The 23,870-nt window shown below is 48.8% G+C and overlaps 1 protein-coding gene across 3 annotated transcripts in view; it reads right to left on the bottom strand.

Annotated features, from left to right (window-relative positions):
* LOC135823198 (bromodomain-containing protein 2-like) overlaps positions 1–23,495 on the bottom strand; it is a 43,428-nt gene extending 19,933 nt beyond the window's left edge. The window contains exons 1-16 of one of the 3 annotated variants that reach the window (XM_065336041.1): positions 23,378–23,495; positions 22,839–23,115; positions 22,520–22,660; positions 21,160–21,306; positions 19,868–19,936; positions 18,792–19,043; positions 16,948–17,265; positions 16,640–16,714; positions 15,818–15,919; positions 15,423–15,551; positions 15,100–15,303; positions 14,465–14,718; positions 13,588–13,853; positions 11,731–11,789; positions 10,670–10,715; positions 8,149–9,513 (exon numbers count right to left, since the gene is read on the bottom strand). In XM_065336041.1, the coding sequence (XP_065192113.1) occupies positions 9,347–9,513; positions 10,670–10,715; positions 11,731–11,789; positions 13,588–13,853; positions 14,465–14,718; positions 15,100–15,303; positions 15,423–15,551; positions 15,818–15,919; positions 16,640–16,714; positions 16,948–17,265; positions 18,792–19,043; positions 19,868–19,936; positions 21,160–21,306; positions 22,520–22,660; positions 22,839–23,115; positions 23,378–23,478 (2,607 nt within the window). In that variant the 5' untranslated portion in view covers positions 23,479–23,495 and the 3' untranslated portion in view covers positions 8,149–9,346. Of the gene's footprint in view, positions 1–8,148; positions 9,514–10,669; positions 10,716–11,730; positions 11,790–13,587; positions 13,854–14,464; positions 14,719–15,099; positions 15,304–15,422; positions 15,552–15,817; positions 15,920–16,639; positions 16,715–16,947; positions 17,266–18,791; positions 19,044–19,867; positions 19,937–21,159; positions 21,307–22,519; positions 22,661–22,838; positions 23,116–23,377 lie in introns of those variants that run through there. The other 2 variants (XM_065336042.1, XM_065336044.1) reach the window with 2 other exon arrangements.
* Positions 23,496–23,870: the final 375 nt, after the last annotated feature.

The following is a 23,870-nucleotide window of genomic DNA, read 5'->3' as shown; positions in this document are numbered from 1 at the left end:
TGGGAGCCACCGCGACTACATGGTCAAGCTTCCCAGTGGCCGAATACTGTAAGACATGTATATTTAACGAGGAAGTAAATCTAACGTTTTAACGGATGACATTTCTTCGTTATAATAAGATCCGTTTAGGCCGTATGGCTTCATATATGTTGTGTTTGGACATGGCGGAATACTCTAGGATCGTTAACATATCTTCTCGTTAACCTATGAATTCTGGACAATCGTTAAATTTGCGACTCGTTATAATAACATGTCTTACAGTATACTGGCGAAACCGTCGCTTTCTTCGTCCTGTTGTCTTGCCCGTAGCACCTGCACAGCCGATGCCTGCTACCCCACTCAGCCTGCCCCGCCAGTCCGGCGCAGTCAGCGAAGCCGCCAAACCCCGTCTAGGCTGAATATTTCGAACACTCGTGGCCAAACTTATGATTAGCTGCCTGTGCGTCTTTCTGTCTCTTGTTGAGCTCAGCTATTTTCGTATTCAGTCATCTCTATCTTCTTTGCCGTCCTTTCTAGTTGGTATTAGATGCCTTGTTGTCATCTCAGAAGGGGCGTGAGATACATGTATGTAAATGTAATTGTTATTATTTCTATCTCAGAAGGGACGTGATGTATCATGCTAGCTACTCATGTATTGCGCATGTACTTCAAGTTGTTATCACCCGCATAACGCGTATTGTTACGTTATACGCCTTGCTTCACGTGATTACGTCATGTCTCTATTGGACGCATGCACGCATCCATATTCTGGATTCATGTGTTCTTCTCCTGGCTCTTCTTCCTCACTTGAGAATGTAAATAATTAGTTTCTATTATCTTGTCACCAAACTAGTTCCTGTTGTCTAGTAGTAGTGGTGTGCATGAGAACATAACAAGGGCCCCAACCTCTCGATTGGAAATCCCTGCACACACTGCACTATATGGGACATACACACACAGTCACACACACAGGCACACACACACAGTCACACACACACAGTCACACACACACACACACACACACACACACACACACACACACACACACACACACACACACACACACACACACACCACCACCACCACCACCACCACCACCACCACACACACACCTGACCTGACCTGACCTTTGACGCCCATCGCCGGAGGCGATGATAGCAATGCTACGGCAGAAGCCATAGCAACTTGTGCTGGGATTACACTTCGGAGCTTCGGCTTCGAATGTGACAGTGTGTTTGGCCTCAAATCGCTCTAGTTTTCCATAAATTTCCAGCGGTTTAAAGATAAAAATGCAAATGCACGCCTTGATTGCACCTAGCACCTCTTGCTTTCTTTGGCCTTTCGCTTCTTTGCTGATAGGTTACCTTTTTCCTTTGTCTAGTATCCTTGAGACTTCAGTCTTCTACTGCCGCTATGGCAGTGTCTATTGTCTAATGATGACTCCGAAGCTGAAGCTTGCAGTCCAGGCCTAGGACTAGTAAGAGTTCCTACCGGATCGTCGTGCTGTCCGTGTAGGTAAGTGCTGAAGTAACTAGTTTGTGCCGATATGGAAATTTCGGCCTTTTCCCCGGCCAATGCTGATGGCGACGCTGCGATGGTTCCGTGGGTTTGCAAGCACCGACGAGTGCCTTGTTTCATGCCCCGAGTCACGATTTCCCTGTTCGGTCAGGGCGGCCTCCACGAGTTCGGCAGGCTCTTTCGAGTGCCTTGCCACGACTCTGCGCTTAGCGCGTAGCAACATCAACAGACGGCTTCCGTCACGTCATTGGGCAGGCCCTGACGAGTGCCTTGCCAATCTCTGTACCTACAAGTAACTGGTATCCAACCCCATCGATGGACGACGCGGACATGGCGGATATGCGGCGGCTTCTATCACGGCAGTGGGCAGGCCCTGTCGCGTGTCTTGCCACACTCAAACCATCCGTCCACTGTTGATGGACGACGGTCTCACCAGGGGGCAGGCCCTGTCGCGTGCCTTGCCACACTCTAGCCATCCATCCACTGTCGATGGACGATGGTCACACCACTGCGCAGGCCCTGTCGTGTGCCTTGCCGCACTCTAACCATACGTCAACTGTCCACGGACGATAGTCTACAGTGAGCAGGCCCTGTCGCGTGCCTTGCCACACTCTAGCCACTCTAACCATCCCTCCACTGCGGATGGACGATGGTCGAACCAGTGGGCAGGCCCTGTCGCGTGCCTTGCTACACTCTAACCATCCGTCCACTGTCGATGGACGATGGTCTCTACAGTGGGCAGGCCCTGTCGCGTGCGCGTGCCTTGCTGCACTCTAGCCACTCTATCCATCCATCCACTATCCATGGACGATGGTCTCGTGGGTTTGCAAGCACCAGCAAGTGCTTTGTTTCTTGCCCCGAGTCGTGCCTTCCTTGTGTGGTCAGGGCAATTTCATGAAAAGCAGGAGTGCCTTTCCAATGTCTGTGCCTAACTCGCATCCACCCATGTCTGTGGACTGTGCGGTCATTGTAGATATGGTGGCTTCCGTCACGCCAGTGGGCAGGCTCTGTCGGGGGCCTTGCCACACTCTAACCATCAGTCCATTGGTGATGAACAATAGTCTCGTGGCTTTGCAAGCACCGGCGAGTGCTTTGTTTCATGCCCAGAGTCACGACCATAACTTAATGCCGTTCTGCCATGCTCATTTTGTTGTTTCGCAAGTACAGTTCTACCTGTGTTTGCTTGCTCCTATACCAAGCAGAATACCGTGTTGACCGGGAAATGTTTCTGCACCAAAGGGCTGTGGATCGAACGTGCATCCCTGTGTCAAGCGGAATAATGTCATAGACCAGTTTCCGCTGCACCACGGGCGTCCGGTTAAGGCAGGTTTACCTGTATGTAGATACATGGTTTCTGGAAGCATGATCACGATGTTAGAGGTGGCTGACGCACCTCTGTGAGCAATGAAAAATAAACATTAATGGTTGCCATTTGTGCAGTGCCAACAATGTACTGCCATTCCTATTGCTCAAGCACTTTTTGTGATAGCAACCTCGAAGTGGTGAAGCATATAACACTTTTACTGTTGCCATACCTCGGTCTGACCTTCGGTGGCTGGAGCACGTACGGACACGGGCGCTCCAGCAATCTGCTGAGCGTAGTGCCAAGAGTGCAATGTCCTGTACACTTGCCTTCGTGTACGCTATGACTTGTGGTATACTGCCTTCCACTACTCAAGTTAGTGCCCACCTCGGGCACCGCGAGGGACCACCCCCTTCTTGGTCTGGGCAGCCACGGCCTTGCCCGATTACTGCCGCATCCATAACTGGGATCAATTCATTGCCCATATGATATGTGCATATCAGCGCGGCCCTTTCCGTACAACGGCAGGTCCAAGTAACCATATCTGTAATTTACTACTGTGGATAGCATTTCATCGTACGTATCCTGGAATATCTACGCAACCATAGCTAGCAACCAGATCAGTCTCGTACTGTTTAGTACTGATATGGCGGATACGCCGGTACTGCATGCACGTGTACCTTGTGCCCGACCCACCATGTACCAGGCTTTCGTTACCAACAAGGGCTTGGCAGACGAGCTGAAGCAGTTGGCTGCATGTCGTGTCGCCATAGTGTCGCAGTATTATTATCTGTGTTCTGTGCTAGTCGCTTTTAATTGACTGTCACCCTTTTCTCCCTTCTTGTCTCCGACTTGAAGGGCACCTGTACATATGGTGTATCCTCGACACATAGAGACTTTTTTACTTTATATCAGGCACTCTGCGAGATGCCTGTTCCTTCACTCCACACGCGCATAATGCTTGGCTACGCACTTGCCGTGGTTGAGGTGGTGGATCACTTTAAAAGTCACACTGTCACATTCGAAGCCGAAGCTCCGAAGTGTAATCGTAGATTCCGCTAGGACCCGCAGGGTCCGACGTGGAATCGGGGTTACACGAGGAGTGAAGGCGAAGAATGTGACAGTGTGTTCCCGCCCATTGTGCTGGTGTCACCCACCCCTCACTGTCACTACTCTTGATTGCACTATCATTTTGGTCGCTCAGAAAAGGCCAAAGAAAGCAAGAGGTGCTAGGTGCAATCAAGGCGTGCATTTGCATTTTTATCTTTAAACCGCTGGAAATTTATGGAAAACTAGAGCGATTTGAGGCCAAACACACTGTCACATTCTTCGCCTTCACTCCTCGTGTAACCCCGATTCCACGTCGGACCCTGCGGGTCCTAGCGGAATCTACGATTACACCATTCAACAGCTTGCAAGACACACACACACACACAGTCACTACTAGTACTAGTACTACTACTACTACTAGTACTACTACTACTACTAGTACTACTACTACTACTAGTACTACAGTAAAACCTGTAACTAAAGACCACCGTGACTAGCGACCAGCCTGATACTACCGACCACTTCTCCAGGCACGGGTACGGACGGTCTCACATTCAAAATGCACTGTGACTAGCGACAACCTGCTGAACGCGACCAGCGACCGCCTTTTCTTGTCCCAAAGACGACTTTTTGTGTCGTCAGGTTGAGCATCTATCCGTTTTTGTTTCGCTCTGTAAAGAGCACTTAGGGTTCCCTGTAACAAGACGGCAACGTCTGTAGGGCCTTCCCTATCAAAATAATAGATTCTACTACTACTACTACTACTACTACTACTACTACTACTACTACTACTACTACTACTACTACTACTACTACTACTACTACTACTACTACTACTACTTTTGACCCGTAACTAGCGACCGCGATGTAGGAAATCAAATGTTGCTCGAAGCTCCTTCTTGAAATTTTGCTGATTTTCCAAGGTCCTGATAGGAATCTTTCGATATTCCAGCTGAACAAATGAACGCAGGTCATTTTGACTGTGCAGTCGGTGTGGACTGCACTGCACCTGTCAAAGTTTCAAGCCCTGTGAAGAATAAACAAACAAAGTCATGATAGGAAACGTCTTGGAGAGTGCATCGGACGCGCTCTCTGATCGATGTTACTATTCGGAGGAGAAACGAAGACTGAGCGGCTCTGTCACCCCAGTCATACAGACGAATCGATGATGGCATCAAGGAATCCGTAAACCACACTTGAAGCAGCACCACAAGGTCCTGATGCTGACGGATCGCGTTCAAGCAATCGAGAAGTCCGCACAAGGACAGTCGGTACGATTGATTGCATGAACAAATTAATTTGAAGCCCAGCGCAAAACGAAACTTACACAGGGAGCGTTTGACTCCTGGCTTCAGAAGTGGCAGCTGAATTTGATGTCTGCAAAAATTAAACTCTTCTCTCCCTCTCCCTCTCTCTGACTCTCTCCATCTCTCCGTCTTTCTCTCCAAGTGTTGTTTGACCTAAAATAAGAATGGTATTGCGCAAGTTCTGGGGAATTGTATTGGCTGCATTTTGACATACATATCAACTAATGGGATCCATATAAGGTCACGCAGTGCAAACCTCTAACTAAAGACCACCTGGTACTAAAGACCGCTTTTGCTGGAACCAAGGGGTGGTCGGTAGTCACAGGCCTTTTGCCACAAGGGCCACACCACTCCGAAAGGAGCCAGAGTCATTGTCAGGAGCAGAAACGGAGATGGCGACTCAGGTCACTCTGTCGACGGAACTGACGGTTGCAGCGAGAACAGCGAACACCATACGACGCTCTATCAGACTTGGTTGCTCGATGGCCACGGTCGCACTTGTGACGTCTGAAACCAGGCACTGACTTGAATTGCCGATTGCGTGTCACACACAAGAGAGAAGCTGGGACATTGAGCGGAATAGGTGATGCCGGCGCGGACGCTTCCGATGGTTCCAGGGGCAAACAATGATGTACACGCAAGCCACCGCGAGAGTGAAACCACCTCCTGCATGTACCACACTGCACAGCACCACGCTGCTCCTGGATGGGGAGACTTCGCTCTGCGCTACACTTGTGTCTTGCTTTGTCACCTGGCCGACGAAACGAACGGTGGCAGATAAGACAGTCCACCCGTTGAGTTCCCATGACACAGTCACACATACACACGCGCACACAACACAGTCACACACATACACACACACACTTCTTGGAAAGGTGATTCTGAACCGCCCAACGCCGACACCCTCTGAAATCCCCAAAACTCTGGGTGGACTTGAAAATGATCCCACTTATGGGCTCACCACACCTCAGTAAGTGGGCGAGGACAAGTAAGGTGCAGAAAAAAGGATTGACGGCATCAGGGTATCCGTCCCGGGATCCAACTGCAGCTACCCCTGACCCCAGTGAAGGTAATTCTTGCTACTAGTGTGGGTGGCTAAATCAGTTAACAGCAAGAGTACATAACCCCCCGGGGGTTATGTACTCTTGTTAACAGGTATACTTCAAATAGAAAGTATATGAACCCTGAAACCAACAAAGGTGGTAGGTACAACATTACACCTTCAAGCAGTCGAGCCTGTAGGCAACAGACCCAACAATAGGGAGGTTTCGCTCTACGCAATTACGTATGAAAATCCGTATGTCGTACGCGCCGGGGAGCGAGGGCAGCTTTCATCCGTAAATCTCTCTACGGATTTCCGTAGGGAAGCTCTTTCCTACGTTGGGTCCTTCGTAGGACTTTTTGAAATATTTTTTTCGCATTTTCCGCATTTGTCCATGGCAACGTTCAAGCTGCGCGAAACACAACGTACACACACCGTACACCACGTGCAAAATAAGATGGAAACGCTGTTTCGGTTCATGGTGCATGCGGTGGGCGCATGCAGCCAACGCGTCTCCAAAGCAACAACGCATGTTTAGCAGTCGTGGGTAAATCACGTAGAGCGAAACCCAGCAGCTCTGATTTTTACGTATGAAAATTCCGTGCAGTTCCTACGTTATTTTCATACGTAATTCCGTAGAGCGAAACCTCCCTACTATCCGGCATAAGTGTACCCACCAACCGAACTAGCTGGCACACACCACACACACACACACACACACCTGTCCTGAACATTGCCGTAAAACGGTCACATGTCCCCTCATACGAGGGGCCGACAGACATGGGGGTAGGTCGTTGAATACGGTACGCAGCACGCTCCGCAGGCTAACGGCCAACCAGAGTTCGGGTATACTTTGCGCAGCTGTGGAGTTGGAAACCCTCCTTTGATCGGCAGCCTCTGCCACATGCGCTGCAATGAGCCTGGCAGCAGGGTAGTGTTAGCTGAGTCCTCGCCGACACTGGTACTGTCGCAACCGAGTTGGGCGCAGACAAAGGAGTGCCTGTAGAACTGTAGAACGATCGTCGTCGGGTCGACACTTATGGACGGCGAGGCCTCCGGCGCTCCTGAACCATCTCTTACACGCCGGGCATTTCCTGCTCCCAATCTGATCTGCGATCGGCTTGCTGCGCTCCTCTTTGCACTTGTGTCGGGCCATACCACTCTTCGACAGTGACCGGCCACAGACCGCGCATGGTGTTCGTGGTTGCGGGCGTGGTCCAGATGACGCAACGCTGGAGTACGCCCCTCGCCATTCACTGCGCTCTTGTGCCAGGTCAAACCATTCCTCATCGCCCAGGTCGAGGCATCGAACATCCGCTCTCACGGCGTCACGCCACCTCTTCCGAGGGCCACAGGCAGGACGGGTCGGCAAGAGGGCGCCAAACAGTAGCTGACGCGGAGTATGCTCCTCCTCCATTCTGCACAGATGACCAAGCCACTCCATTCGGCGACGCAGGAGCCGGGTCGGTAGATCGGCTTGTCTGGCAGAGTTCCAGATTGCCAGAACCTCAGTGTTAGTCACGCGGTATGTCCAGATGTCAAGTTGAGTGATGCCCAGGATCGAACGGATACCGGTACATCTCATATGGAATGTCGAGAGGGCGGCTACATCCCGGCTCAGCGGCACCCAGCACTCAGAGCAGTAGACCAGCAGGGATACAACGCATGCCTCATACACCTGGCGCTTAGTGGCAACTGATAGGTTGCGGTCCATGAACACCGTACGACGCAGCGCCCCAAAGGCCATCGATGCTCCAGCAATGCGTGACTTGATGTCATAAGCCGATCGACCATCTGTATGTACGATGGCGCCGAGATACCTGAAGTCAGCCACGCTCTCAACAATATCACCCACTACCATCAAAGGCAAGCGGTCATGTGCTGTGAGTCAGTAGCCGTCCGGCATAACCTTGGTCACACACACGCACACACACAGGCACACACACCAATCTGTGCAAGCAGAGTTCGGACACAATCAAAAGCAACACAAAAGATCGAAAGACACACAGAAAGTAATAAAAAGGGGGAAGGGGGGGGGGGGGGGCATCGCATGATGGCAAAGGTTAACAAACCCACAGCACCTATTAACATTTTTTTTATGAATGGTGCACAAGACGACCACAACATGGAGGAGGAATTTGACTACTTTTTTTGTGAGGGCGATGATGCTATGGGCAGGCACTTAGTTCTACAACTACAGCTCACTACGATTCAGCTATAAAAAAAAAAAAAGGCACGGAATAGCGGTAAGCCAAATGCTTTAGACTATAGCAGGAAAACACAGGACTAACAGGAAAATGCAATGTGTACAAGCCAACATGCACACAGACTCAAGTAAACAAAGCCAGCAGAGGATTGTCGGCACACACACACGCGCGCGGTGGTAGAGACAGTCCGTTGTCAATTGTCGCTATCCTTCTCACGCTGCACTATGGGGATAGCAGGTGCCGGGTAGCGGAGCTGGCAAGTGCAAGGCGTGATGATAGCTCTGGCTGCGGCGCACCCTGTGACTATAGACGGCTGCTGTTCCTTCTGAGCAAGCCGGACACACTTACACAGCTTACGCTTAGAACGTACTGCGCACACAGGCTTTAGGTTGTTGTTTTGTGTTTTTGTCGCCGCCAGCGGATCAGCCGCATTGCAGCTACGTGCCGAGCCAGCTTTGCAGCGAGATGTGGAGTTCTGGGACGTGGAGCCCGGGTTAAGAGCGCAAAGCAGCTGCAATCACTACATGCAGGGTACTGGTACGGTCTCCACAACACCGGGTTGCGGAGATGATTTTGCGGACACTGGATCGCACACAGCGCGGGTGGTTATGCCGATGCACAGTTACTGGTACTGGGCTAGCGGTCAGCTACTACAGAATCACCAACGTCGAGTATTCACACATACGAACATGCCCGCAGGAGAATTAGGTGCATTGCAGAGAGCCGTCGGGGAGAAATTTGTGCCAAGCCAAGTGTCGCCGTAACAAATCCGCCCGACCCACTATTAAGTCGTGCGCACAAGCCGCCAGTGGTAGAGCGGACTACACCATGGAATCTTGCAGCCACTTGAAAACACTTCTGAGCAGCTAGCAGGCTTAGAACCACATCTCTCACACTGCACGTACAAGCAGCAGCAGTTCATGCCTGATTACAAAGACATTCACAGCTCATTGCCACTGTCCGAATCACTCGACGAGCCGGAGTCTGAAGAAGAATCAGAATCGGATGACGAGTCGCTGCTACTGCTGTCACTCAGGCGTGTGGTGTGAGGCGATGGAATGGCAGGCATCGTGCTAGATGGCGTAGCGACACCAGAGCTGGCCACCTCTGCAAGGATACGAGTCACGCGGGGAAAAAAGAAGAGGGTTAAAGACCATTTACCGTATATCCCGGAATACCCGTCGAACCTTTTTTTTACAATAAAACCCAAGGTCGGAATGGGACACGACCAAGACTACAAACTGGTAAGCTCACAAGAGTGTGTGAAACTCGGGATTTCCTTTCTATTCTACCCAATTGACAGTTTACGGCTTGGGCCGTGGTCGGCTAATTGTGCTTGCTTGGTCATGTTCCAAGGAGAGCAAAGAGATAAAGACTCTTGCTAGTCAAGCATACACTACTGTAAGACATGTATATATAACGAGGGAGTAAATCTAACGTTTTAACGATCGACATTTCTTCGTTATATTAACCCTTTCACGGTCTCAGAATCCAGTCAAAATGAGGCTATTTACAGAATTCAACAATTTCGTACCTTGATTCATCCATAACTTCAGTTTCCCTTCGCTTATTTTCGTGATCTTGGGCTCTCTCGAAAGCTCTGGACAAGAGCAACACGCCGAGCTACAATTCGACACCAAGCGTGCCGTGGATCCAGCGCTGCAGCGCAGCGACATCGCCCCAGTGCTTGATTCACGACGAGAAACAAGACTCAACAGCCATTTCCCTCTCCTTGCTCACATCGAGCTCATATTTTTTGTGAGGAGTGCTGCGAGTCCATACTCTCATTTGAATCCGTGTCTCTATGGCGACAGGTAGCTGCAAAGGGAAAAACCCGTCCTCAAGACCCAGCTCGCCCACTCAAATCGTAAATGAGCCGTGACGCAGATCGCGAGCTTCGTAGCATCGCAGCCGTTCACTCTATCGCTTCGGCGATTGTTCCTACGGATAGCCTGGAGCTTTCTCTTCAACCCAGATATTTAGATGTTCGAATTTGCTCAAAAATTGACTGAGTTACGATAGTTTGAAAAATCGATCACCGGTGATCGATTTTCAAATGTGAGACCGTAAAAGGGTTAAGATTCTTTGAGGCTGTAATGCTTCATGTATGCTGTGCGTGGATATGCCGGAATAGTTCAAGATCGTTAACATATCGTCTCGTTAACCTATGAATTTTGGACAATCGTTAAATTTGCGACTCTTTTATGATAACATGTCTTACAGTAGCTCAGGAAATTTGCCACAGCAGTCCGAAGCCACATACCTTTCTTTTTCTTGCCGCCAGTGGTAGACAGCCGATGACTTACATCCTGCAAGGGAGAAAGAGAAGCAGGCCAAACGGAACGTTATAACTGCTGCTACAGAATTTTGCCACAGTGAGAGGGACTGGAAAGCATCCGGGTGAAACAAAACAAAATGTACGCATGTTGCCACTGCACGTACAGTACAACACATCGAACACGGCAGCTATAGCCATGCCGCGGTTCCAAGCTACCGTAAAACATGTAATTTTCGGTGATTTCGGTAGAGAAACCAGGCACCTAAATTTAAATTACACCTAAAAGGCACCAGAGTATGCACTGTATGTGAAGGGAATGCTGGTCACCTAATTCTACATTACACCTGAAACCTGGCAGATCTCTGGCACCGAAAGTTTAGTGCACCTAAAATTACATGTTTTAGAGCATTCACAGGTACACACCGACTCCAGACACAATATTCATACAGGCACGAGTAAGGGTTGGTTCACATAAGCAAAATCGGCGCCGCAAGACATCGTAAGACAGCTCCCGATCCGTTGCGCATATGGTTCCGTGGGAGTTATCCCTGTTTTTCACGTCGTGCCCTAGCTATAATAACACTTGTAAACAAAGTTGAACAAACGAATACTTGTCCTTTGTGTCCTGCGCCCCGTGGTACGGAATGGCTGTGATTCCGTTGTAGGCTATTCATACTACGTTCCAATGCGTGTCACGTTTTTGGAATACGACGTACTGGCAGACGTCGCTTTCATGCAGGTGCATACACACAGGCACGTATATGCCTTTCGTACAGCTGTGCACACAGCTTCTTTTGGACACAAACTGCCAGGAACGACAGAACGAACCCCGGTACAGGGGTCTGGATGCGTCGTCTACGTTTTCGTATCAGGGGTACGATTTTCCAGCCACGTTCCATGTTGTCATGGCTATCCGGACGAAAACGTCGCGTACGCCACGTTTTGGGCGTAGTGTGAATGGCCCATTACACACTGTCCACACTCGTGGGAGCTGATTTCTTTTTGCACAGCCAGCCCAGTAGGCATTACAACAGACACTGCCGTACCTGCAGCCGCTGCTCAAGCTCCTGCTTCTTCTGCGCACTGTCCTTGCCTTTGGTTTTGACTGCGAGCAGGAAAGAACGCAGGGGAGAAAAGAAAAGAGTAAGGAATGACTAAACTCCAATAGCAATACAAACATGTGTATCATTCAGACTAGTCTAACACCACACGCCTGCGCGTGCACACACACACACACACACACACACACACACACACACACATCACAATCACGCGCACACATGCAGTGTGATCTGTTCTACACAATAACACTTTAGTGAAGGACTGAAGGTTCTTTTGCAAGTAGAACACATGTGTTATCTAGTTTCCTGATTATTGGAAATATTGAAAGATTTCTGGGTTTCTACAATAATTTCTATTCCTGGGATACTGCATTTAAAATTAGGGAAAGAAAAACCACAAATCTCAACCTATCCTACACCATCAAATCCATTATATTTCGTAAAGCGCCATCGATGGCGCATTGGCTGCTGCTACATGTACTACGCAGTGCAGTATTTGAAAGTACATGTTTTCAACTAGTCGTGCTTTACAATAGCTCAATTTGGGTAAATTTTAGCAAGCGTTCTAATTTCGTAAATGGCGGGAGCCTCGCGAAGTTGATATTGTGCATAATTTTCCTCGTAATCCCCAGTTATGTGGGAGTTGCACACTTTTGGGGGATAATGTACTCTTGCTTTCACTCCTTGGTGCAGAATTGGCGCACGACGAAGCTTGAAGCTAGTGCGCGATCAAAAATGCGCATTCAACCATTTTGAGTTGCAGTCACGCTGAGAATAACTCCGATATCTTCCCGCTTACCTACCGTAATGTCGCGTGCATAAGCCGGATTTGTGCATAAGCCTGTCTCGTGTAGAAGCATGAAATCTGCAACAGCTTTTCGCGTACAAGCCTGTCGCATGCATAAGCCGGGCCAGAACACGAGACGCGCCACGTGTCGCGTGCGTAAGCCGGGCTACTACGCAAGACTGGTGAGCGCGCCTTTTACATGTTCATGTTTGCATGGTACCGTACACTTGCGAAAAAAAAGAAAAAAAATCCCGTTGGAAAATGTTGGTTTTGACGTCCAAAAGTCAGCAGTTTGCGCATACAAGCCTGGTCATTGAGTGGTGCTTGTCATATAAGCCTGTCTCGTGTATAAGCCTGTCTTGTGTACAAGCCTGACTCCATCACGGCTTATAGGCATATAAGCCCCGGCTAATGCAAGCGACATTACGGTATGCGTTTTGGGGCTGGAAATCCTTCGGGTTTTAGGTACTTTCACAAGAACTTCGTCTGGTTTCCATGAGCCACTATTTTACAAAATAATCGGTGAGCTGCTCGTGACAGATCGCGCTGCGCATATTGGTTTGAGTTTGAAAACGTCTTCTTCATCACGACGCAACACACACGAATGGCGCTTGGTGTTGTAGTTTCTACGAGTGCATCAATAGCTTTCCAGAGAGTGGTTTTTAGAGAGAAATGGCCAAGGAGAGCAGAGATATGACAAATTTGTGTTTTTGTAGACTGTGAATTGACTCAATTGCGAAAATAATGGGTCGTGAAAGGGTTAAAGTCGCCGACATACGGTACATTCCTGAAGAACGGCCTTGCCCGAAAACTCGAATATTCATCTCTTTTTCTTTTAGTGATTGGTGTGGGACTGAGACCGTTTGGAGAGTGTTGTGAAGACGTACGGATATACGGTAAAAAAATAAAATAAACACAAAAAACACAAACTTGGGCCAAGCACACAGACATATCACGTTTAGTGGATAGGAACCAGCAGTTAGTCTTCAAAGGAACCAGTCATCAACAGTTTCCTGTGCCTGTGGAGAGCATGACGTGGCGGTCAATTCACTCACCTGGGGCTCGCTTAGGCTTATACAGACACTGCTGAACGAATTTGCGCAACTCCAGTAGCGTACGCGGTCGAAGGGTTTCAAAATCGATCTCGATCTCGTTCGGATTGGAATCCTTCAACGACGGCTCGCGCTGCTGGATGATGTTAACGACCTTGCCGAGCTTGTCGCCAGGCAATTTGTTAATATCGAGACTGAGGCGACGCTTGTCATCGTAGCTCATCTCCGGCACATCGTCATCATCCTCACTGAGCGGTGGAGGCGGAGATCTTCAAAAGCACAGGGGAAGGAGCACAGCAGGTGGTAAGGATACTTGCAAACCATACAAAGGTGCCCAAGCCCAAAATCCAAATGCAATTGATCGCTCCTATGTCCTCTTCTTCTACATATATGACTGTACTTGCGCTGTTTCCTTCACTGTCTGATGAGTCAGAACAAAAAAAAGCCCTTACTTTCCCTCGTATACCTCATGGATACTAGCAAGAGTGTGCAACTGGGGTCTGGCTGCTGTAGGCCCACTGCGCAGCGGAATTCCAACATTATGTCATGCCGCCGAGGCACAGACGACTCCGCATTCCGCGGTGCTTGGAATCAGGGAGTACTTCGAGCGCAGCGAAGGTGTACGTCACTTTTGGCGTAATGTTGGAATTCCGCCGCGCTGCACACTCTTGGGGTTATGGACTGTTGATACTAGTAGTCCAGTTGATTGTACCATAAGAATTAAGATCTCAGCAACAGGCAGATCCTGTTCAGAAGTGGAACACAGTCAACTCAAAGTATTCTCTCATTGCCGGCCTGACAGCCGCCAGTACCACCCGCACCCATGCTGCACAGAGTGATGAACACTTGAACAGGCACGAGGCAACCAGTTGGCACTTACTTTGCAGCTGCGGCTGCTGCTTTCTTTGTCGTCTTCTTCGCTGTGGGCGTCTTGGTGGCCTTGGTGGCTTTCGCACCCTTAGCTGTCTTCGCCGGCGTTTTCGGTTTGGCGGCAGACTTTCGAGGAGCTTTGGCAGCACCAGCGCCACTAGCCTTGGGCGCCTTCTCGGGTTTAGAGGATGCCTTCTTGTGCTTGCGCTTGGTCGGTATAGGGACACTGCTAAGCTCATGCAACTGTTGATGTACAATTGAAAGCTGGGCAAAACAGGTACACGCAACAAACACAAGCACAATAAATAATTGATGCAACAAAACGCATACAAAACCAGGACCTTGCTTCATAGCGCTAGCCAGATTTGTCCAACCCCGGGAAAATCATGATTCCAACGCTAATTTTTCCGCGATTTTCAAAGTTCATTGCATGAAAACAGTCTCACAGACAGACAGACAGACGGACGGACAGACACACACGAACAAGAACAACAAAGTGCACACTTTACAAGGGCAAACGGCCGCATCAGCGAACGGTCTTGCAGTTGAAAATTAGCACGATACAAAAACATATGAATTGCAATCGAGCGCACAGTGCAGTGTGGCGCAGGCAATTGTACTGTACTGAAACGTTAGGGATCATACCTGGCGTTGTAGCTGCTTTAACCTATTAGCCCTGTCCTCCTCGTCAGACTCGCTCTCCGATCCTTCACTCTCGGCCTCCTCTGTGCCAGAGGCGCCGCTGCCAGAGTCGCTCTGGGATGCGGTCTCCTCACCCGCAGTCGCCTCCTCGCTCTCCTCGGGGACGTGTTCGTCAGGCAGCTGCGCAAACTGCTCCTCGAAAGCATTCTGCATCAGGACACAATGTCAGAGGCAAGCAGTGAAAAAGAGGAAGGAAGAGCATTCGGGACCCGGTAGGCAGCAATAGCCGATTGCGGCACTGCGGTAGCCGCAGCAGCAGCACATACCTGCAACTGCATGGCCATGTGCACGACATCATGGTCAGGCGTGTTGTAACGGCGACAATTGTCAAAGACGAGGCGCACGTCGGCAGCGAATTCCGCAGCGGACTGATACGCGTAGCGCTCCATCTTGTCCTACAGAGGAGGCACGAGAGACACGTACACGCACAACGAATCCAGGTCATGGCCACCGTGCTGAACAGCAAAACACTGACAGACGAGGAGAGTGTTCAACAACAGATCACCTGCATCTCAGACGGTGCTAGGTAACTTAGACCCAGACTCCAAGCACAAAATATCACACACAACCAAACACGTGGTGGAAAGAAGCAGGCCTTCTCACTTTCGCTAACCAGCAGAACATGCCCCCCCCCCCCCTCCCCCACCAGAAAAAAACTTACTCGTACGGTGCCAAGGTCCATAGGTTGGGTGATGATGTCATAGTAGTCTGGGATGCCAAGTGCTACCGGGTCGACAGGCTGCAAAAAGGGCCAGGAGTACCTCTGAACAGAAGTAACCGACCATCGCATGTACACACGCACACACAGTCACAGAGAACAGCTTGGAAACGCAATGCACAATCCGACATACAGTGAACCAGCGTACTGACTAGCATAACATATCAGACCACCAGCTCCTCTACATGCTCTACCGTAGAATCCTGGGGACTAAGCCCGTACACAGTTGGCGTACAACCCCACGGGCCCAGGCTTACTTGAATGCATGCGTAGTTAATTTCCCTCTGTTGCTACCTGGATGTAAAGTGTAACGTCTGCTACAGCCAGGTACAAGCAAGAGTACATACGCTCCTTAAAAAGTGTGCAACTCTGCATACCCTTTCGATGGGGTCTACCAACAGACAGTGGTATCAGCCAGAAACCACGCACAACCTGACTTGAACAGGATTTACTGTACTTTCCGCAGTATACACCACGCCCAGATTTTTAGTCACGAAAATACAGTGGAACCTGTCTACACGTGGTCTTCTAGGACAGGTGGTCGCCTTATCCGAGTGGTCACCTTGACAGGTGTTACTGTACAGACATAGACCCCACTCATCACCGTTAGTTTGACAACCGTAGCCGCAACGACTTTTTTGGGTGAATTACTGGTGTTCAAAGTGCGGCTTTATCTACTCGGTAAATTTTGGTAAATGACTGCACACATGTAGATTTAAAATTTTGGTAAATGACTGCACACATGTAGATTTAAAGCTCCCTTACCGAATGTCGTTTCCCGCACAAATCTCTGATAACCTTTTGACAGTGTTTCAGAGGTTCGGACAGGCGTTGACGAACCTGGACGTGTACAGGAGGCAGATGACACAAACCAAACAAAGCAGACTACACTCAGCAATGGAATGCAACCTCACCACAACCATAAGACACAGGTACAACAAATCTGCCAAAGTTCTGAACACGACAATGAATATCTCAGAGCGCAGTGTGTTTGCAGCAGCCATACAGAGCTAGGTGGCAGCTAGAAAAGAGCGTTACCACCGCTTCTGCCAATCACCGCAGGACAGACTTACAGGAGATTCCGGCAGGTCTTTCTTGGGCTTCCGCACGGTCCGCGCCGACCCTCGACGTTCCCCAACCACCTGCAGGCCCGGCCCGGGACTTGCAGCAGCAGCGGTGGCGGCAGCTGGCACCTTGGCCGGAGCGGTCGTCACTGGTACCGGTGCAGGCAGGGACACTGGCAACTGCATCGGCAGAGCAGCGACCGGCGCCGTCTGCAGGGTGACGGGAATGCGAGCGCTAGGCGGTGACTGAACGGATAATGCGGCCACCGGCGCCGCGGTTGGCGTTGTTGTGTCCGCTTGTTGCCTCTTTACCGTCTTCTTAGACTGCTGGTCAGAGAAATAGTAAAAAGCAAGCAACGCTTTCCAGAGTGACATGGCTGTACTGCAGCAATGAGTAGAATTAAATCGGTGGACACTGAACGTAGCAATGGCAAAATAATCCGTTCTCAGATAACAATCAAAGTAAAGAATGGTGAAACAACAACAATGAAACAACAATGGGATTTATATGCTTGGAGTGACGAAAGAGAATACAAGCGAGAAACTAACACATAATTCGAAAATGCTACACAAGCACAAGATAGATACATACAGATGAGAGCGAGATGGGACATTTAGCAAGATAGCAAGGCATAACGTGATGGTGAGTACGGTCAACACGTCACCTCGCTCCCACTATTCCACACACTCACCACATTCAAACATGCATTCTCACATTGCATCTCACATCACAGCTTGCTATCTTTGCTAAATGTCCCAGCTCATGTCAGAGTAATGTTATCAAGTACGTGCTATTTTCGCACATTATCAAGTACATGCTATTTTCGCACTGGTATTCCCCCCTTTTTCACTCCTAGTGTATACAACCTATTGTTGTTTCACCATTACCTTCTGTCACAAGATTCCACTGACAAGTGTTAAAAGAAAACGGTCAGAAAACGGCTTGCTGCAACATTGCAGTAAGCAGTACAAGGTCGTACATTAGACTTAACCCAACGAGACAACACGGGGCTTACAGACCAAAGCAAAAATATATCTGTCACCACTCCAGTGACATGTAACTTATAGCTCAGCCTATTTGTGCACCTCTCTTTCTCTTTCCTTCTGATTGACTCCATTTCGCGCTATTCCTTTCCTGCTGGTTCGTCACCTGGTGTGAGTTAGTTGAGTCAAGAGTACATAACCCCCCCCCCCCAGAGTGTGCAACTCCCACATACCCTGCTGTCCCAAGAATTTCATGTTGACGTCATTGCTCCTTGCACCAGTGATTTGTACGGGTGTCAATGCATCACACGTTTTTCTTTGCAATAATTTGTACAGGATCGATCGGCTTCGGTCAACCACAGGTTCCGGATTCGTCTGATAATCCGTGTACAGTGCGCATTGCATCATCAAAATGACGTCAACTTGAAATTCTGTCGGGACAGCACCCATAGTAGAGTTGCACACTCTGGGGGATTATGTACTCTTGGTTGAGTGCACACCCTGCGCCAGAATCTTCTGCATAAAATAGCACCAAGAGTATATAATCTTGATAGCACTACTCACAGTATTCAACAAATGCTTTCCCCCTGATGAGTTCCCGCCATCTTATGGAAAGGAACAAGACTTGTCAGGAGTAACACTACTTGCTATCGTGGAGTGTGGCTGGTGAGCTGTTCGTGCTAATGTCTCAAGTGACGTGTGGTCTCGTTGGGTCGAATGAAGAACCTATTACTAATATAAATGGAAGGACCGGATGAAGACGTCTCTCTCTCTCTCTCTCTCTCTCTCTCTCTCTCTCTCTCTCTCTCTCACATACACACACACACACACACACACACACACACACACACACACAGACAGAAACTCACCGCTTTGGATCCCGTTGTTGTGGTCACCATGGGTACACTGCTTGGGACAGGCACGGGTGCGGGCGCAGGCACGGCAGCCGCAGGTGCCGGTCCCGGTGTGGTCATGATGTTCCGCTTTGCCGACTTTGTTGCTTCCTGTGGATGAGCCGCAGCTTTGGCTGGCTTTGACGGGGATGCATCTTTTTCTTTCTTGACAGAACGAGTCGTCGACTGTGCTTGCCGCTTCTCAGAGCCAGGCTGAGTGACTTCCTCCTGTGGCCGACACAGCACCGATATCGAAAACACCACGGTGAACTATGCATAGCGACATAACCTATTAGCATAAAGAGCCATACCCTCCTCATGCACACAGTACAAGTACAGAGCCCTAAACATTGCCACCTGAAGCCTGTTTTTTTAGCACGGAATATTCTCACCCCTAACTTAGTGCCTTCTTTCGCGCTTGCTGTGTGACTGGGTATATAACCTGTAGTGATCTAGTTGCCCTGTATCAGTTTGTTTCTATTGCCTGATGATTGATTCATTTCATGAAATTCAGAGTTGCAAAGAACGATGATGTATCTCTGGTGAGGACCTGATCGTGCAGTGTATATATAAAAGAAGCACATCAAGGTGCTGCGGCTGTTCAAGCTGCAACCGGACTGACAGCTTTATCACGTGTTTGTTCTGGTACTGCATTCCCCTCATGTGTTGTTTCCCGCATTTTTCCACCGCTCCATACATTCTTATGGTAGTGTAGTGTGAACTTGAGGCGCGTAAGAATATTCTTGCTGATTCTCTACCCCCAGTATAAATTCTGGCTTCGTTTTCGTTCTTGCTCATTCCCATGTATCTACTGATGAAAATGGGTGAAAAGCTTTTAGTATTATGAAATTGACAACCTTGTTGTTGTGTGTATATAAATTTTGTTCGCCTACGTCTCTCTATATATATATATATAGCCCGATCACCAAAATTAGGATCTTTCGCCAGACGTGGATGCACTCCTATAAATACTAAGGCCACACTCACGTACATTGCCACAGCACAAAGCTACAGAAACAAAACCCTTGGGGAACAAGAAACACAGAACCCACCATCGGCGGCATCTTCTCCATCTTTTCGAGAAAGACCTTTTCCAATTCACCACACATGATGGTTACATCCTGAACAACCAAACACATCAACAACAGAAAAAGGAGGAAAAAAGCAGCTTGTCAACAACTGAACAAAGGCAGTTTGCAGGTGCGAGCAGACTTTCTCTCCATACCACACAGCTCACTAGAGGCGAACAAAAGTAGTTGCAGGGTTCGTAGCACAACATATACACAAAATTTCAGGGGATTTCCAGGGGCATTTCAAGGGTATTCACAGATGTCATACAGTCGCTAGACACCACATATCCGTAGCCAAGCAGAGGTTCACTAATTCAGAATGTCAATAATCGAAGATTTGATCATCAATAAAATACTACAAGTAGTAGAGCCAACGTCACCATCGAGCTTCTCCATCGCTGAGTTCTTAGCGAACTAGCCAGTCTTTGTACGGGTCCAAAGACAACCAGCGATCGTTGAAAACACACTTGCTTTTCGGCATGGAGAACAAGTACAACTCTGTAAAACGTCTTCGGCATTCCGAAAAAAAACTGAAGACACTTTGTCTTGTTGAAGGCCAAAACAAAGAAATAAAACGGAAAAGCAGTTGCAGTGGCGGATTCCAGTTTCGCTAAAGTCAGGAACCGTCGTACCGCAGTCGATAGTCGAGCGTACATGGCGATCAAGGCTCAAATGTAAAAAATACCGTAAAGATCTACGCGAGCTGCGCTGGCCGCTGAGGCCGTCAACTCACATGAACAGCACAGGTGACCGGAGGTCACCGGACTGGCACTCGTAGATCTATGCATATCATGTATATCTACAGTCAGTCACTGAGTACGGAAGTCTACCAGGTCGCGTGATCTGGAAAACAAATTTCAGGGGTTTCAAGGGACATTTTCTAATAAAATACAAAATTTGAGGGGATTTCAGGGAATTCCCGGGGGAAGAAAAACTTTCAGGGTTTTCAAGGGTTTTCAAGGGTGCTACGCACCCTGTAGTTGATTCCTATGAGCTCCAGGGAGTCACGTCTGGAGAAGCTAAATGGCTTGATGTGCCGACACGGTGCCTAACCCCATGAAAAGCAGCATTTGCAGCAGCTTGTATTACTGACCCTGGCACGTGTAATACGGTAAATGTATCCCGTTAGTAACACCTATGCTTTTTTTAACATGATACCGGCGTTGATAAGACTGGCTTCAGAGAAACTACACCCGGCATTGACCAGAAAGCTTGCGCACACAAGCACACAAGAACACACACACACACACACATTGCCACTAGCAGGGCCTTACATCGTAGGGCTTGTTGTACGTCTTGCAGTTGGAGAATATCAGGCTTAGGTCATCAGCCGCCTGCTGCGCACACGTGTAGTAGTTAGTTTCCAGACGACTCTTGACTGTCGACAGCTCCATCGGTTCCTTGATGATGTCGAAGTAGTCCTGTGCAACGGGAACACATAAAACGGTTCCAGAATGTGACATTAGAAATATATAATTATATTGTTTTTCAAACCTATTCCCAGATGGCATGTGGAGAGAAACTGGGATTTTCTTAGCTTGGTTCGGGCTCATACAGAAAAAGAGAAAGGAAGGACTGGCAACATCTAAAAAAAGAAAAGCCGAAGAGATATTTCACCGGCCCCAAATAACACGCACCAAGTAAAGACAACAGAGAAGTTCTGCAAACGAAAATGCGTACAAACTTTCGCTCTACGTCATGAAGTGAGAAACTGTCGCGCGAGTTTTCGCAACTTTGGACGCGAAGCTCGCAGGGAACGCGAAATGAACTTTCGCGCGAAGTTTCGTGAGATCGGGTCAACGTGTCCACAGTGTATGTGCACTTGGGTGCGTGCAAACTACAAAAATGTGCAGAACTCAAAGTTTGTGTGAAAATTCGCACACTTTCACGGAACCCATCGCGAAACTTCGTGCGCACTTTCGTTTTACAGAACCTCTCTAATGCTACCCAAGTCCAACTGGTTCAACCTTCTTAGGTTTCATCAGGGGCTATAAAACATTTCACCGTGGGAATAACTGCAAGTACAGTGACAGCAGTAGCACCATCGAGCGAGAGTCAAAAGAGCTGCGGAGCTCTCCAAGGTTGCGTCGTCGCCATTGGAGCTAGGCCAAATTCAGGCATGCACTGTGCGTCACAACCGCTCCAAGCCGCATAGGAGTTTGGTGGGCGGCGTATGTCACGTGCAACGGACCACGCACATGTACATGTACCGGTAATGCATGCTCGTGAACATTTGTCGTCGTAGTAACTACCTCCGTATTAACTATAAATACGGGTTTTATTTTACTGGTGGTGTGATGCAGGAGGTGCTGGAATTCATGATAAGATGTATAGTCGAGTTGCGTTGAGGCATTGCACAACGTTGAGGGTACAGGAGTGCTTACTGCAAGTACAAACGCCCAAGCAAGTGCACAGAGACTCCACGTGCGCAACTAATAATATATTGTCGATGTGACCAGAGTTATTTCTGTGTGTAAGTAATGCATGTCAGACAGGAGCCCGTGTTTCGTTCCAGACATCTGGGCAGTAGCTCTCATGTGCTTGGTTCATGTTATGCCAGATATTTCCTGAAAGGGTACACAGAAGAAGTTAGTAGAAAGTCAACGCAACAGAACACTCAGCACTAAATCTCACCGGCAAATTATGTTTGACCGGATCAACCGGGTGGAGAAACGGCCAGGCATACTGGTGCTTCCACAAAGCTTTCAGGACAGTCCTTTGAATGTACTGTAGTTGGTTTGTCGACCTTCGAGCTACACCACCGCTAACTGATGACTGTAATCAAACCAACCAAACAAAAAATATTTGAAATTCCCACCAATAGTACCACTGAGAGAAGTACGTACAAGCACACAGCTGAGCAGATAGATGTGCCCAGATACGCTTACACACTCAAGTGAAGCAAGATGCAGAGAAACAAGCACCAAAGCAAGGCAAGGCAAGAGAGCCATACCTGCGCAGGCTCATCGTCCATGTACTTGTGTGAAACTTTTCTGTTCCGCTTTCCCGCCACAACTGCAGGAGAATCGAGGACGGCTTCTGGCTGATGCCGACTGCCGACACCATTCCCGCAAGTCAGAGAGGCACTCGTGGTGGCACTCGTCGTGACAGAAGCCACGGAAGAAACAGGCGCAGCACCCAACAAGGAGCCGGTTGCTGCTGAGGATACATGACCACTCGGATCGTCTCCCCCGCCGTTCACAAGGTCATCGTCATGTCCGTCATCCTCACTGCATACAGCAGAGAACGAACAACCCAACGTCACAGACGCACTACATTTATATGTTCTCTTCTAGTAACATGCACAGTATAGCCTAGCTACAAGTCTTAGAGCAACAGCGACTTCCTCTCATCATGAGAAAACTTTCAGAAAGCACAATGTAGCTTGTGAAGAACTAAATCCAAATCCGCCCAAAGCACCATTTCTGGACAGAATTTATCGCTCAAAGGACGACCAAACGTCCAACATACAAACTAGAAGTAAATAATGACCTTTTCAGGGCCAGATCCATTGGTTCTGCCATGGTTGGTCGCGATCCTCCACAGCGTTTCTTTCCCACCGCCTCCTTGCAAAGGCCGACAACGGCCACCATTTTTATTCTCCAAGCAAGGTAACGTCATCAAACATGGCCGCCGCACCACACCACGTGGAATGCATGCAAAAGTCATAACATGTTTACTCCATTTTTTTTAGCAAAAACCGTTTTGAGTGAAGTAGTTGAGGCTGGTCATGGATTCGCAAACAAGTGCCGGTAAACCGAAAATAGAAAGAATCAAGTGCAGAATGACCGTAAACTCTTTGAGTTTCTGTTCTCGATTCATGACTCGCTCGGCCTTCGAAGTTGCACGTTCGACTTTCGCTCGTACAGGAGACGGTTTCAAATAGGAGCGGTTTGACAGCAAAATTGTGTAGACCCAAACCGATCATCAGGGTACAGGAAGTAGTTAGTTGGCATGTTGAACTTGAAGTAAGTTTGCTCTGAGG

The sequence above is a fragment of the Sycon ciliatum genome, chromosome 8 (genome assembly GCF_964019385.1).
Source record: "Sycon ciliatum chromosome 8, ocSycCili1.1, whole genome shotgun sequence".
Classification (NCBI taxonomy): domain Eukaryota; kingdom Metazoa; phylum Porifera; class Calcarea; order Leucosolenida; family Sycettidae; genus Sycon; species Sycon ciliatum.
This window is presented reverse-complemented; position numbering and strand designations above follow the sequence as displayed.